This window comes from Podarcis filfolensis (genome assembly GCF_964270895.1).
Source record: "Podarcis filfolensis genome assembly, chromosome: 5".
NCBI lineage: Eukaryota > Metazoa > Chordata > Lepidosauria > Squamata > Lacertidae > Podarcis > Podarcis filfolensis.
Window position 1 is genome coordinate 56,694,621 of NC_139608.1, and position 13,963 is coordinate 56,708,583.

The 13,963-nt window shown below is 39.6% G+C and overlaps 1 protein-coding gene across 4 annotated transcripts in view; it reads left to right on the forward strand.

Annotated features, from left to right (window-relative positions):
• Nucleotides 1–13,963, forward strand: part of DOCK1 (dedicator of cytokinesis 1) — a 347,244-nt gene that overhangs the window by 203,734 nt on the left and 129,547 nt on the right. For all 4 annotated transcript variants that reach the window (XR_014548912.1, XM_083616828.1, XM_083616827.1 and 1 more), the window contains one exon: nucleotides 6,738–6,832. Coding sequence is in view for 3 of the 4 variants with exons in the window: in XM_083616828.1 (XP_083472954.1) it covers nucleotides 6,738–6,832 (95 nt within the window). In the remaining variant the exon portion in view is untranslated. The remainder of the gene's footprint in view (nucleotides 1–6,737; nucleotides 6,833–13,963) is intronic.

Sequence of the window (13,963 nt, forward strand, 5' to 3'; positions counted from 1 at the left end):
CTAATGACCTGGAACTATCATTGCCATATGGCAAATGCATGCTGCAAAGTAACAACCAAACTTGTTGGCTGAGATCCATTAATTAGCAGATGACCTGAAGTCTGATCAACTGTGTTAGATTACAAATTCTGTTACCTAGGGGAGTTGGATTCTGTGGTACAGCATTTTAAAGAGTTTGAGAGAGAATTGAATCTTCTGACAACATTGTGGAGGCAAAGAACAGACATAAGATTTCTGAGTTTATTGCAGATGTGATTCAGATATTCTCCAATTGTATCCATTTGCTTGAGCATATATATAATAGGAAAGAATAAAGAACCATTTTCTTAGCATAATCCTGCAGTCAAATCAATTAAACTATGGTGGTTTCTTTCTGTGTTAATGAACTATAGTTAGCTATCATTTCTGTAGTGGTGCCTTTTTGGGCTGGCTATTTCAGCTACAACAAATCAGACTCAGTGCCATTTTAATAATATTTTGTAACCATGTGTCAGTAGTAAGGGTTTTTGAATAATAGGGCTAATTCTACAAAGACAGTTTCATATTCAACCTGTGAATGAAAAAGAAAAAACGCACACATTTAAACGCACACATTTACCTATATTATCAAACCCATGCAAAAAGTAAAAAACTAGTCTAGAATCCAACTAGGCTTCAAACTATATTTCTGAGGGTTGAAAGATTTGTTTATATTGTTTTCCCCCAAGGTAAAAAACATTACCTAAGCTTTGGAAATAAATCAACTATCTAAATTGTGTGTGTGTGTTTTTAATGACAGTGGAAGTAATTTGTCCTTACCATTCTGTGTAAGCAGCTTACACTCAAGATATATATTTTTTGTTAAATGAATAAATTAATTAAAATATTTATTTTAAAGATTCATTCCTTGCCTTTCCACCAGTCATATCTCCATGTGGCTTACGTAGAAATAATGAAAGCACTACCATAACTATATGCTGCCAAAGGCTTGAGAGAAAACCTTGTGCACCTGGTATCTAAAAGATAGCTGGAAAAACTTAGGAAGGACCTAAGATAAGGCCTTCGAAGCCACTGAACTAGCCTCTGAATGTGGGGTCTGTGAAGTTCCTAGCAAATGAGCAGGTTTGTGTGACAGTAAGAACTTCAGAATGTTAGTCCAGGCTGTTTATGACTTATAGATGAAAGCCAGCACTTTATTGTGCTGAGAAACAAAATGGCAATTATTGAAGAGCTTTGAGTACTGATACGAAAAACAAGTTATCTTCTTTCGAATGGGAAAAAATTATGTTACAACCATTGCTCCAGTTATAGTGGTGCACTGTTGCTTTGACACTGCTCATGGCCTCGATCCCTTTGTTCCTCCTGGACACATGAAAAAGAAACTGATTGTTTTATTTATGAATGATTATTTCACAATACAGTACTAGCTTCCTTTTATTTCAGGATTATCTGAGTGCACCAATTTCTTGAAAATTTTGGTTGCCACTTTTTTTGCATCTTTCCAAGCTCTACAATTCCTTTGAGATATGAGGCAACCTGAACTGTATATTCTTTCTCCTGCCATTTCCTTAGATCAGGCCAGGGTAGCCAACATGCTGCATTTCAGATGTTGTTGGACTTTGACTGCCATCAGCCTGGGCTAGTATGGACAACGGTCAGGAATGTGGTAGTTGCAGTCCACAACGATTAGGTGGTCCCAGATTGGTACCCCTGATTTTGGCAATAATTGTGAGACTTTTACAGCCCACTTCTAAGCATATTTACATTAAGTCTTCTTGGATTCAGTGAGATTTATGCCCTCTGATTATACTTAGGATTTTCAGCTTCACATGAATTGTTATAGGAACATATTCTGCTGTTTCTGAGCCTGAAAAGAATTCGCTATGTAGATCCTATTCAGTCAGGGTCAAGCTTGTACTTTCATTTTAAGAGTTTAATTGCCCATTGTGTCTGTTTAAGTATTGCTTTGGAAGTCTGTTACCCTGACCCCAATACTATTGGGAAATGTGGAAATTACTTTCATTGCTGCTTTCTGCTATAAAGCAGTTGATCTTTTGGCTTCATTTGGCCTCTTTTTCTTTCGTTTTGTAAACTGCATTTTATCCTGAAGACTACCACTAGTGGCGTAAATGGAGCTAAATTCTTTCTGCAGCCTAGCACGTATGTTTGCTCTTTCTCAAGTTAATGACCACTCCTGGGGGAAAATACCTACAGCGCACCTGACAGTTTCAACAACTATTGGCCAATGGCTAGTGTTCCTTCTTTGGGACAGGCTGTGAATGAGTGATGGGCAGCCAGCTGTAAATCCTCATGGCCGAAACTGATTTTGTAAACCCATTTCTATCAGGTTTGGGGCCTGCTTTTGATACAGAAACTGCCTTGGTCTTACCATGGGATAACTTCTGCTGAGACAGCGGCAGGCAAAGTGTCATCCTTTTAACTTTCCTGGATCCCTCAGTAGTTTTCAGTATCATCGCTAGACCCAGGAGCTGCCTCAGCCTCCCGTGACCAAACCAGTAGTGGAGCAGCTGTAAGTGATGGCGCAGCTGAAGGCAACGAGGTAATCCCTGCACCTGGTAGGCTCAGGCCCCTGACTCGGCCCAGCTGGTGTTTGTTGCAGGGGAACCTGTATAGACTGAGACTCTTCAGGATCAGGCCCCAGACTTGGTTCAGATGATGCCTGAGGCAAAGGATCCAGTGCAGATTGCGTCTCCTCTGGTTCCGAGTCCGAGCCCAAGTCCCAGGCCATCACACACTGTATCCAGGAAGCAGTTGCATCAAAAAGTGGCCTTCTCACCAAACCCAGCTGACATGCTTAGTCCAGATAAGGTAGAATGATTATTAACACATAGCTTGTCTGTTCATGTGAGGGGAGTCCAACCTGTCCTGGATGGGATGGCAATTCCCCCATAGAACGAAGTTCAGGTTTGGCTGCTCTTCTTTGATCCATTTTTGTCCATAGAAGCACAGAGGAACCCCTGCTGTGCTTGACCTCCACACCCACTTAAATGAGTATTTGGTGTCCAGGCCTTTTATATCCCTGGAGCTTTTTAAATCTGTTTTAGCCATTGTTTTATTTTTCCACTGTTTGTGTTATGCGGCATCATATTTTAATAATATTGTTCATGTTATTATAATTGGGTTTTTAACTTGATTTGTTTTTATCCTGTAATGTTGCCCTGAGAGCCTTTCTTATAGGCCAGCCTGTAGATAACAATACAGTAATAAACAAAACACTTTAAGCTGGAAAAGCCCATGTTACATGGTGTGTAAAACATTCGAGAGCCTGATGGAAGGGTGAGGGGGAGCATATTCTTTCCTGTTGCACAAAATTGTAAATTGATAGGCAGGATGGAGTAATAGTTTATAATATTAATCATGCTGCTTTTCTGTGTCACAGCATCAACAAATTCCATTAAAAGAGGAGTAGCTGAATGCCTTTCCAAATATGCCCTCACTCTTTTATTCTACACTCTCTCTAATATATTGTCATTCTGCACTGACTGTGCTGTAACATTATTACTGGTATAAGTAGGGTATTAGATCTGGTGTTATAATTATAATGCTCTTTTGGTTTCTTTGGGAGCTATCTTGAGTAGCTGTGGATGAGGCAAGGTGTAAATTTTTAAATAAATAAATAAAAAGGACATGCTGGAGCAGGCAAGGCTCGCCTACCTTGTATGCTGTGCAGTCTTTGTTATTCCTGCCTGGCAGGCATTTGATCTGCCAGATGGAGGGATTTTAATGGAATTACCCCTTTTCTATTCAGCTATTTCTAATCTGCTGTATCTGTCATTGGTGTTACTATTTTGTTGTGAGAGTGATATTTTTTAAAGTTGCATGCATTGTATGCTGCTTAAGATTGGGACGCAGGTGGTGCTGTGGGTTAAACCACAGAGCCTAGGACTTGCCAATCAGAAGGTCGGCGGTTCGAATCCCCGTTGCTCGAACTGCCAACCTAGCAGTTCGAAAGCACGTCAAAGTGCAAGTAGATAAAGAGGTACCGCTCTGGCGGGAAGGTAAACGGCGTTTCCATGCGCTGCTCTGGTTCACCAGAAGTGGCTCAGTCATGCTGGCCACATGACCCGGAAGCTGTACGCCGGGCTCCTCGGCCAATAAAGCGAGATGAGCGCTGCAGCCCCAGAGTCGGCCACGACTGGACCTAATGGTCAGGGGACCCTTTACCTTTATGCAGCTTAAAGATGAGCATGCTGGACCAGGCCCATCCAGCCCAGCATCCTGTTCTCACATGTCTGTGGGAAGCTCACAAGCAGGACATGAGTACAGCAGCACTATGCCCACCTGCGATTCCCAACAACTGGTATTCAGAGGCACATTGTGGAGGCAGAAAATAGTCATTGCTGCCATTGATAGCTTGTCCTCTGCGAATTTCTCTAATCCTCTTTTACAGCCATCCAAGTTGGTGGCCCTCACTGCCTCCTGAAGGAACAAGTTCCATAGTTTTAACTAGGCGCTGCATAAAGAATTGCTTTCTTTTATCTGCCCTGAATCTTCCAACGTTCCCAAACATCCAAGCTTTTTTAAAACAAAAACAAAACTTGTTTTTGCCAATCTGAGCACTTGGTCTTCTTTGGAAATCCTCTCAAAAGGAAATGATAAATAAATATGTCAGAATAGTTAAAGGAAATGAGAGTTATTTTTTTCACCCTAGCACACTCCAGTCAGTATTTTCCCTCTTTTGTGGGCAGTGAGAAAAGATGGAAGACTAAATGTTCACCTTTTTCCCCCTGACGCAGCCTAGCTGGATTTCCCTTGGAAGAAAGTAGACAGGAAATTAAAAACCAGCAGTAGTACCAGTGAAAGGAGCACCCTGCCTTCATTTAAATTATTTACCCCAGATGGGTGGTGTATAAATAATAACATTATTAAAATTATTTTTTATTATTATTTCCCCATCCTTTTGGTTATTTCAAGAATTGAGGGAAGGCAGAAAGGTGATTGACACCTGTGCCCAGTGAGCTTCACAGGGCAGGTGCAGTGGGAGAACAGGTACCAGCATTCCTATTCTTAAAATAAGGAAAACATCGTTATATAAATATATAAGCAATTTTATCCTGCTTTTGAGACAAAAAGGCTCCCACAGTGGCTTGTGTAAGATAAATAAAAACAAAACAGGACTGCCTATTGGCTTACAGCTGAAGAGACATGGCACAAAAGGAAAAGGGAATGAGGAAGGAAGAGAAAAACAGCAAACTCAGGCACCACTTCCTTAAAGTATATAATTTCTTCCAATTACCAGTTGTAATGGAACCTGTTAGGGGGAACGCAGGAGCTGTGTCTGATGCATCCTGATGGAATGAAAGTGCTATTAAACCTGTTTTTTTCTGTTTATAATCTGAGAGCATTTAAGCATAAATGCAAACAGATTAAGCATGTGTCGCTGAATCAGCAAATCAATACCAAAATCTGTTCCTTCAACTTCATGATTAGTAAAATATTCAAGTTAATCTGCAAAGTATATGGAAATACATCTTGCACGCAGCAGAAAAAAATATGAAAATCCAACAGCAGAAGCGCTCTGTACAACTAATAAAGTATGAAATGAAATCTACTTTAAGAGAGCATGCATCTGCAACCATAAAATATTCAGAGTTAACTATGTAGGTGCAGATCTGCCCCCATTCACATAAGCATAAATCCTATTGAAGTCTCAATTATTAAGTTATGAAGCAAGGTAGCAAGGAAGCAAACCGTTTTATTCAGAAGAAAAACATGCATCTAAATGAAAGCAAGACTCTATGATAATTCAGTCAGCAAACTATTTAGGCTGATCTAGAAAAGGAAATGTTAAGCTTTTACCAAGATACAGGGGGGAAGAGTAGTAAAGTATGCAGTTTGATCACTTAAAGTGAGGACACATTTACTGAGCTTGTTAAGTATGTGCCTAGAATAAAACATTTCCCTTATGTAACGCAAACAACACATGTTAACCACTGTCAATCACAAATTCTAAGTCTTCAATGCAAGGTCATTCTATTCTTGTCAAAATACCGTTTTTCACCAATGTCTTGGGTGTGAGTCATGACAGTGGTGACTGCACAATAGTCACTCTTTGAATTTAGCGATTTGATTCAAAATCAATGTATATGTGTGTCTGGTCCCACCCCCTCCAGCCCCATCTACTGAAACTTTTGGCCTCTTATGACAAACTCCTATTGGGTCAGAAGCTAATATGTTGCAACATAACATTAAAAATCTTGGCAAATTAAAATGAATCCGTCACATCAGCTGCACTTTAACTCTTCATATTCTCCACCATTCCTTAAATATTAATCCAAGGCATCCTTTACACATTACATGGTTGTATTTTTTTCTTTTCAGTCTATATCGCTTTTGTTGTTGTGATTTTGCAATAAATTCCTGCAATACAACTTTGCTGCACAACAGTCTGCTCTTGATATGGCATTGGCCAGAGCTGGTTGGTTCTGCTGTATTTGTCCAGCAAGAAGTAATTCTGTAATCTGGTCATCAATCCAGCAAGTTAATTATGTTCAGCAGTATCATATTGTGTAATCAAGTAATTAATTATTGTTTATTACAGTAACTCATTTATCGCAGTAATTTATTGCATTGGTTAGAGCTGGTTAGTTTTGCCATATTTGTCCATAATTTTTGAAATCTGGTCATTAATCTAGTGAATTTTTCTTCAGCCAGCTTCCATCAAACACACACACACACACACACACACACACACACACACACACCTTCTTCTTCATATGTTTTCCTTATTCTTTCAGGACTTCTTGATGGAGACATTTATCATGTTCAAGAATCTCATTGGGAAGAACGTCTATCCCTCTGACTGGGTTATCATGAACATGATGCAGAATAAGTAAGTACAAATGAAAATCACTGAACGTTGCCTGAAATTACTATTTCAATACTGATGTGTGTTGTATCTGCACTCTCTCAGTCTACTAAGCTTAGTTTTCCCTTTTCCAATGTGTATTTTTCATTTTGTTTAATGTTTTCTCAACAAACCATTGATTCTCTGTTGTGCCACAAGTCAAGGGAACGAACATTCAGGTACAGGTCTGTGGCGATCACACAGGGTCCCCGGACGTTTAACAGTCTATTGATCCCTGTGCCACCACTCTGCTCACTTCCCCGCTGCCACCAACCTGTTACTCTCGGGTACACACTGAGTCCAGACAGTTGTTAAAATTAAACCAAATAAACAAGTTTATTTTATAAGCATTAACAAGTTTATGGTTTCTCAGATAATTTTCTTGTCAGTTTCTTTACCAGCCTATACCTTCCTAATGCCTTCTGGCTGATTATCTCAACTGTTTGACTGACTCCTCTTAACCGATTCTCTCACTCTCTCACATCAGACTAGCCCAAACACAGACTTATCCTCCCTCTCTCTTCTCTAACCCCAGACTGACTTCTTAACAACTCTAACTCTAACTCCTCCCCATGGGTTCCTATAGGTTAGTCATTTTACAATTAGTTAACCCTTTCCTTATGAACCCAGTATGATGTCACACTCCTAGGAGGGCAAACGCCACAAGGTCCTTGTGTGTTTTCTCTTTAAACCATGAAACCTGTTTCTTGTAAAATGGATGTATTTGTACTGTTGCAATAAATTTAGTGTGGGATGTCTGTTTAGAATTCCATTACCCTCACCTGTTTTAGCCAGCCAGTCAAAGTCATTTATAGGAGCCCACCGGTGAAAGGTGAGTACAGGTTCGGGACCAAAGGTGAACAAACTTCTCCAGAAGGAGCATAGTGCCCCCCCCCACCAGACATACTACCATTCCCCTAATACCCTTGACCACCACTGGATTTAATCAGATCTCCCCTAGTGCTACTGAACTGTTTGTTTGTATTTTCTAAGTGCCATTTAACCTTCATTCTAAATGAGTACATGAAAACCTCTTATAAAAGCCTACTGAGTGCTTCTTTTGTTACTAGCTACCTGGAAATGTTCTGTGAACGGGGGCTTAAACATGTTATGGGAAGATTATCCCCCCTTGCCCTCTGCTCCACTCACTTCCACATTTTCTGCAGGTTCTCAAGCCAAACTGCCAGAGTGGTATATTCAACACACAATAGGTGCTTGTATCAAAGTTTTGCTTTTGGAGTGCCTTCCTCAGATATAAGATTATTGCACTTGAAATCCTTTTTATGTGTGTTTTTATTTCTGCCATAGAGTTCAGCTGCAGCTGTGCCAAAATATTTAAACTATGGTGCCTTGGCAGAGAAGATACAAAAGCTTCTCTCAAATTAAGTTTATTGTGCCATAGAACTTAATTAAAATGAAAGCAGGCATATTTGAATTCTATGTTCACTTGTTATTGATAGACATCTCTTTAAAAATATATGTACATTTGGAGGTTTGGCCGAAAGCTTGTGTATGGTAGTGTACTTTTGAGTAGCTATTTCATGTGACGTGGCCCTCAATTTTCATTAAAAATTGATGAAGTATATTTGCACGTTGCGATGCATGGGATTATACTTTTTGCGATTTTAATGTGGAGCCTCTTCAGAGTTCTGTTTGCTTTGGCATTTTTACTGCATTTATACATGTAAGTGGCTGAGAAAGCTTTGAGAGAATTTCCAATTGTTATCCCACAGCAGTTTATGAAGCTGTTAGCCTATCACCTGTCCATTATTTCTTTTGAGGGAGACTCTGGGCAGCGTTGTCACATTAGTCATGAAAGAGATAGCTGTGGTTTAAAGAGGAAGAAAGTGAGCAAAACTCCGGAGGGTGCATGAGTTCCACCTGACACAGTTGTGCATGTTACAGTTGTCATTGGAAGATTGTTTTCTTGGCACAAGACAAGGGTGCGACTCCCAAGAGTGTATTTGTGTCTTTCAAAGGCAGTGAGAAACAGCTCTGAGGCTAAACTGGACAGGAGTTCTTGTCAATGCCTTGTTGTACTCATGTAGAAAGCTGATGAGGAGTACAACATGTTTCTTTACCCCAAAATGCCATTAATGATAAATCTTAGTTGCCCACAGTAACTGTCATCTGCTTGGCCACAAGGAAAATGAATTCCCCCCTTTGTACATATTAGTGTGTGCTCTGTGACGCTAGTAGGAAAACTGTGTAGCCAGGAAGTTGCCATTTAAAAATCAAGCATTTTTAATTGTTGATCCATGTTTCAGGAAGTTAGCAACATTTTTACTAATTGAGGGAAATTAGGTGGTTGGTTTTTTTTATCGGAGCAAGACATTCTGATTTAATAACCTGTTAATGAAGGATTTCAACAACGCTAATGAGGAAATCAAGGGCAGGGAGAATACTCCAAGTCAGAATGCTTAGTTAGTAGATTGCTGGTACTGAATATAGATAAATACAACACCGCATAACATTGAAAGATGTATATGAATGCATGGTAGCTTTGTTCAGGTAGAAAGATCCCAAGACAAAAGTCAGTTGGGTGAGTTCTTAATTCAAATGTTTGGGAGCATCATTGGGCAACTTACTTCATATGCTGTACCATACTGTATAAAATGCTACCTTTGTCCCCTTTAATCATACTAGTCACTAACTCTTACCAGAAGCATCTCAACAAATAATATGTCCACCAAATAACTGTTGTTGTTTGCCCCTTCCATTACCTGCTTAATGACAAAGCAAAAATATAAAAACATTATTCAGTCATAGCTTAAGCCTTTTGTTCCACTGTGAAATGTCGGTATTTACATTCATTTTTAAATGTGCATTGAAACTGAAAGAGTTTCATGTTGTCAAAAGTAAATGGGGCTCTAATCCATTTAAGGGGGGGGTCACATTTCATTTTCTTTTTGTTTATGAGACTTTCACAGACATATACTACTTCTCTTTAAAACAGAATACAATATATCCACAGTGCTTGACATATCAGTGCTCAATAAGTATTTATGGAATACAGTATAATCTTTGAAATGTATGAAGTCACTGAAACGGGAAGTTCTGCTTAATGACTTAAAACTACAGGGTGGAATTCACTGTCTCACTAATACGTTTGTTCTGCCAGAGCAAGAATTGCTGCTTGCTAGACAGAATCATACCTCCTGTCCCCCTCCTCCCTGCCATGTGCTGTTTGGAGGATTCTTCTGATCTTCTAGATTGGATTTCAGGGAGGCATGGGCATGCATGAGGGGAGGAAGCCCTGTTGTGCTAGAAGAAAACTCTGTGCTGCTTGTGTACCATGTTAGTAAAATCTGGCCAATAGGTTTTTTGGAGTGGCGGGCTCATGCGTGACCATGTATATGGGCAGCACCGGGAAATAATTAAACAATTCAATTCAATCCTGGAAATGGCGGGAGAGAGCTGGAGAGTCCTCAGGGCTCAGAAGAAGACCCCAGAGCCCAAAGAGGATGTTGGTGACGATGAAAGAAGTCCCAAAAAGACCAGAGGCACACTAGGGCTCAGCCACCTCACCTAACAGCTGAAGTGTGGGGTAGCACAGCAGAAGGCACTTTCCCACATGTCCTTTAACCTCTTGCGGGCCCCAGAGCTTCGATTCTAGTTATGGATATTTTTGGAACAGTCTTTTTGGTATGGATTGAAGAGAGAGAGGGCATTTAACAGGTGCTCCCCACTTTATACAGTTTCACTTATGTGGGGGGGCTTCCCAAAACATAACCCCTGCGTAAGTAGGGAGTCACTTGTACACAGAATTCAAAACAAGCGTGCCATACAATGTAGCCCCTCTTCCCCTTATCAGTACTTTGTTAGTGACCCGCAGATTTTGAGCATTATATGCTTTTCAAAGTCTCAAAGTAATTCCCAACCACCACAGCAATAAGTAAGCATCTTCTGTATATCTTCTGTGCCCCTTACAACACTAATTCTTTGCTTTTATATATTAAGTTTTGATGGCACATCATATTCATATAAGTGCGCATAGGACTTCAGCCTTAAGACTCTGCTTTCTCTGTACATGACTTCCGTATGCACAGTGCTTGCAAAATCGAATTAACATCAGCTGGCTTAAAAAATTTATTCATCAAGGAATTACGTTAGAGGATGTAATTGATTTCCACTAGATTTTTGTCCTGGTTGATTGCTACCAATATGCTCTAGAAATGTTTATTTGGTGGTGGTTGACCGAATAAAGCAAAACATTTATCATCATGATTAAAAGGAACAGTCTCTGCCAATGCATTCTTGGATGAAGTTCTCTGCATAATTGTCCAGAACATTTTGTCTTGAGTCATCACGCACTCCCAAATTTCCTATTGGTGTTCTCCTGCCTGTTAAATTCTTCTTCTTCATCATCATCATCATCATTTTAGTATTCAGTTAAAAGATTTTACAGATACAATCAAAATAGATCAACAATGCTTGAACAGAACTTTCACTCTCTTTCCTACCCACATGTGCCCCAGAACACACACACACCAACCATCCAGGAAAGATTTGGGGACACTGCTGGATATATATATGGAGAAGAGAGGGGACAGATTTTGTTGCTCAATCAGTTATCATTTTGTTTGTGCAATGATTTAGTGGTATTCAACCCGTAGGGTCTTCACATCAACATCAAACAAGAGCAGCTTCAACCATGTGCAACAGCATTATTTAGAAACATTGTCACAATCTGTCTAATGCTGAAGTAAAAAGTATATAGTCTATTGTACAATTCCTGTTTTGATTTCTGTCCCCTAGTGTGTTTCTATTGATGAATAAGTCAAAGCCAAATTACAATGGCTTTTAACATGATGGAATATTTGTAGACTGTGTTTGCTGTACATTATGTATAACATAATTTTTCTGTCAATAAATAAGAGCCCTTTGAGAAATAGTTATTTACCTTTGCAAGCTAGGTTCCAGTTCCTATCCATTTTAAGAAATAAAAATACTGCTTTGTCAGTTGCAGTTGAGTTCCCCCCGCCAACCTCTTTCTTTCTTCTCTCGATTAAGTTGGTGAGTTGGCCAAGATTGGTTCCGTCGTGACTGAGAGCTGACACAGCAATGCAAATTAATCTGGGGAGAAGGTTACAAATTCTTAAGTATCATATAATGTTTACTGCATCCTGGAAGGCTTATAAATCATTAAGCATAATATACCAAATTAAAAAATGTCAACATTAAAAAAATACAAAAATGATGGCAGCAACATATAAATGTAAATATAAAATAAATGTAAAGTGGTATATTAAAAAAGCTCATAAAAAGGGCAGAACGGGGGTGGGGCATGCTTATACGCTCTCTGCCGATGCGTGGAGGCCAGAAACTGAACCCCCATGCGAAATGGTTATTGATTGTATTGTTGTTTTCAGTGGCAAATCTCTGTTCAACATCACATTTCATTCTAGTCTTCATGTCAAGAGTATAGTATAGACTACTCTGTTGCTACAAACAGCAGAAAGATGCAGGAATGTGTGTGCTCTGCTCTTAAATATGCACCCAAATGTCATAAACCCATTTATTAAAAAGATGCTTCCTTGGAGCTTATTTTTAGGATTTTCATATCATTCTCACTGTTAATTAAACATGCCCCCAACATGTGGGTGCGCTGGAAACTTGAATGCATGATACACAAGATTTAATTTGCAGGACTTGAAGAACTATTGCTTATCAGCTCCTATGAGCAGCTCCTGTCAAATTGTAGCACATGGATGCTTGCTTCTGCTGATGAGAAATATCAATGGAAATTTCATTCCAGTGAAAATAGCAGTGACAGAGAAAGGGTTCTTGACAAAACTGCAGCAAGGGATGAAAGGGTTAACTTAATTTTAAGCAAACACCTCCCCCCCTCACTGTTTGAATTTTCTTAAGTGTGCACATTAAATGCAAAGACACATTTAATGCCATGTCTAGTTTGACCCTAAATTGTAGGTCAGAGCAAGTAGGAAATGATGGGACAACCACCATGGGATTTAAGGATGAAGGGCAGTATTCAAATTTACTAAATAAATAAAAAAAACTCAACCATTTGAAATTCTGCTGTTGTCATATTTTAAACCTAGAGTAATGATTTATGCCAAGCTTGATCCACTGCTCCAATACACTCTCCTCGACCAAATTTTCTATCACTTAATTAGCCAGGAGATGAAAATAACTAAATCCTGCATATCTAGTCAGGGTTGTCTCAGATCCTCTGCCTTCTATCTGCTGCCTGTACTTGTTCCATCCTCAGGCTGTTGTCCAAGATTGTGGTGTAGTGAGATGTCCCATTCTGCTAACCCATCTTGACCTTCTTCCAAGCTCCTCTTTAAATTCCAGATGGTGAAAAGAATACTGTTGTTAATACCTTGTATATGGGAAGCTGGGCAAGCGTTTATAGTGACCCCAGAATGACTTAAGATAATGGACATGGGAGTGCAGCCAAAACACCCTCGAAGATGCTTTATTTGTATGAAAACTGCAAATCAAGTAATTAACTCAGAAGAGTAGTAGGAAGTGAACTCTGGGTATCACCTGTTGTACATTGAAACTTAAGAAATGTGGCCCACATTTTAACTATTCTTCGCATGCCATAAATATTTTAATATATTTATAGATCTTAAAAACTGTGAGCATGATCTTTCTCTGTGTTGGTGTCTCCTGAACAGATAAAGACATTCCTGTTCCTCCCCTTTGGTGTACATGTTCCAGATGGGTGTGGTCTGTGCAATCATTCAGGCAAGCTTTCTATGTAACTTGACAGATCGGAAGGGATGCATACAGATCTTCTATTTCTGAGACAACTCTGCCATACATGTATACTTGGCGGAGTAGAGAGTAGGAGAAGTAAGCAGGGCTTTATGATATGGTTACCAGATTTTTTTCAATGAATCTGGGGATACTTTTTTTTTTTTTTTTTTGAAGCTGCGTAGCAACAGGAAGTCAGTAGTGGGGATGGTGAGGCAAAAGACCCTGGGCCCAAGCACACATGCATATTGTATAAAGGTGCAAAGCCCTTCTTTTGCACCCTATGAAACATAAATGCGCAAAGTTTTTTAAAAAAACTGGGCAATGGTGCACCACCCGCCAGTGACTCCCGAGCCTTCCCCAATCTCCTTCCCCATTCCCCCTTTGTTT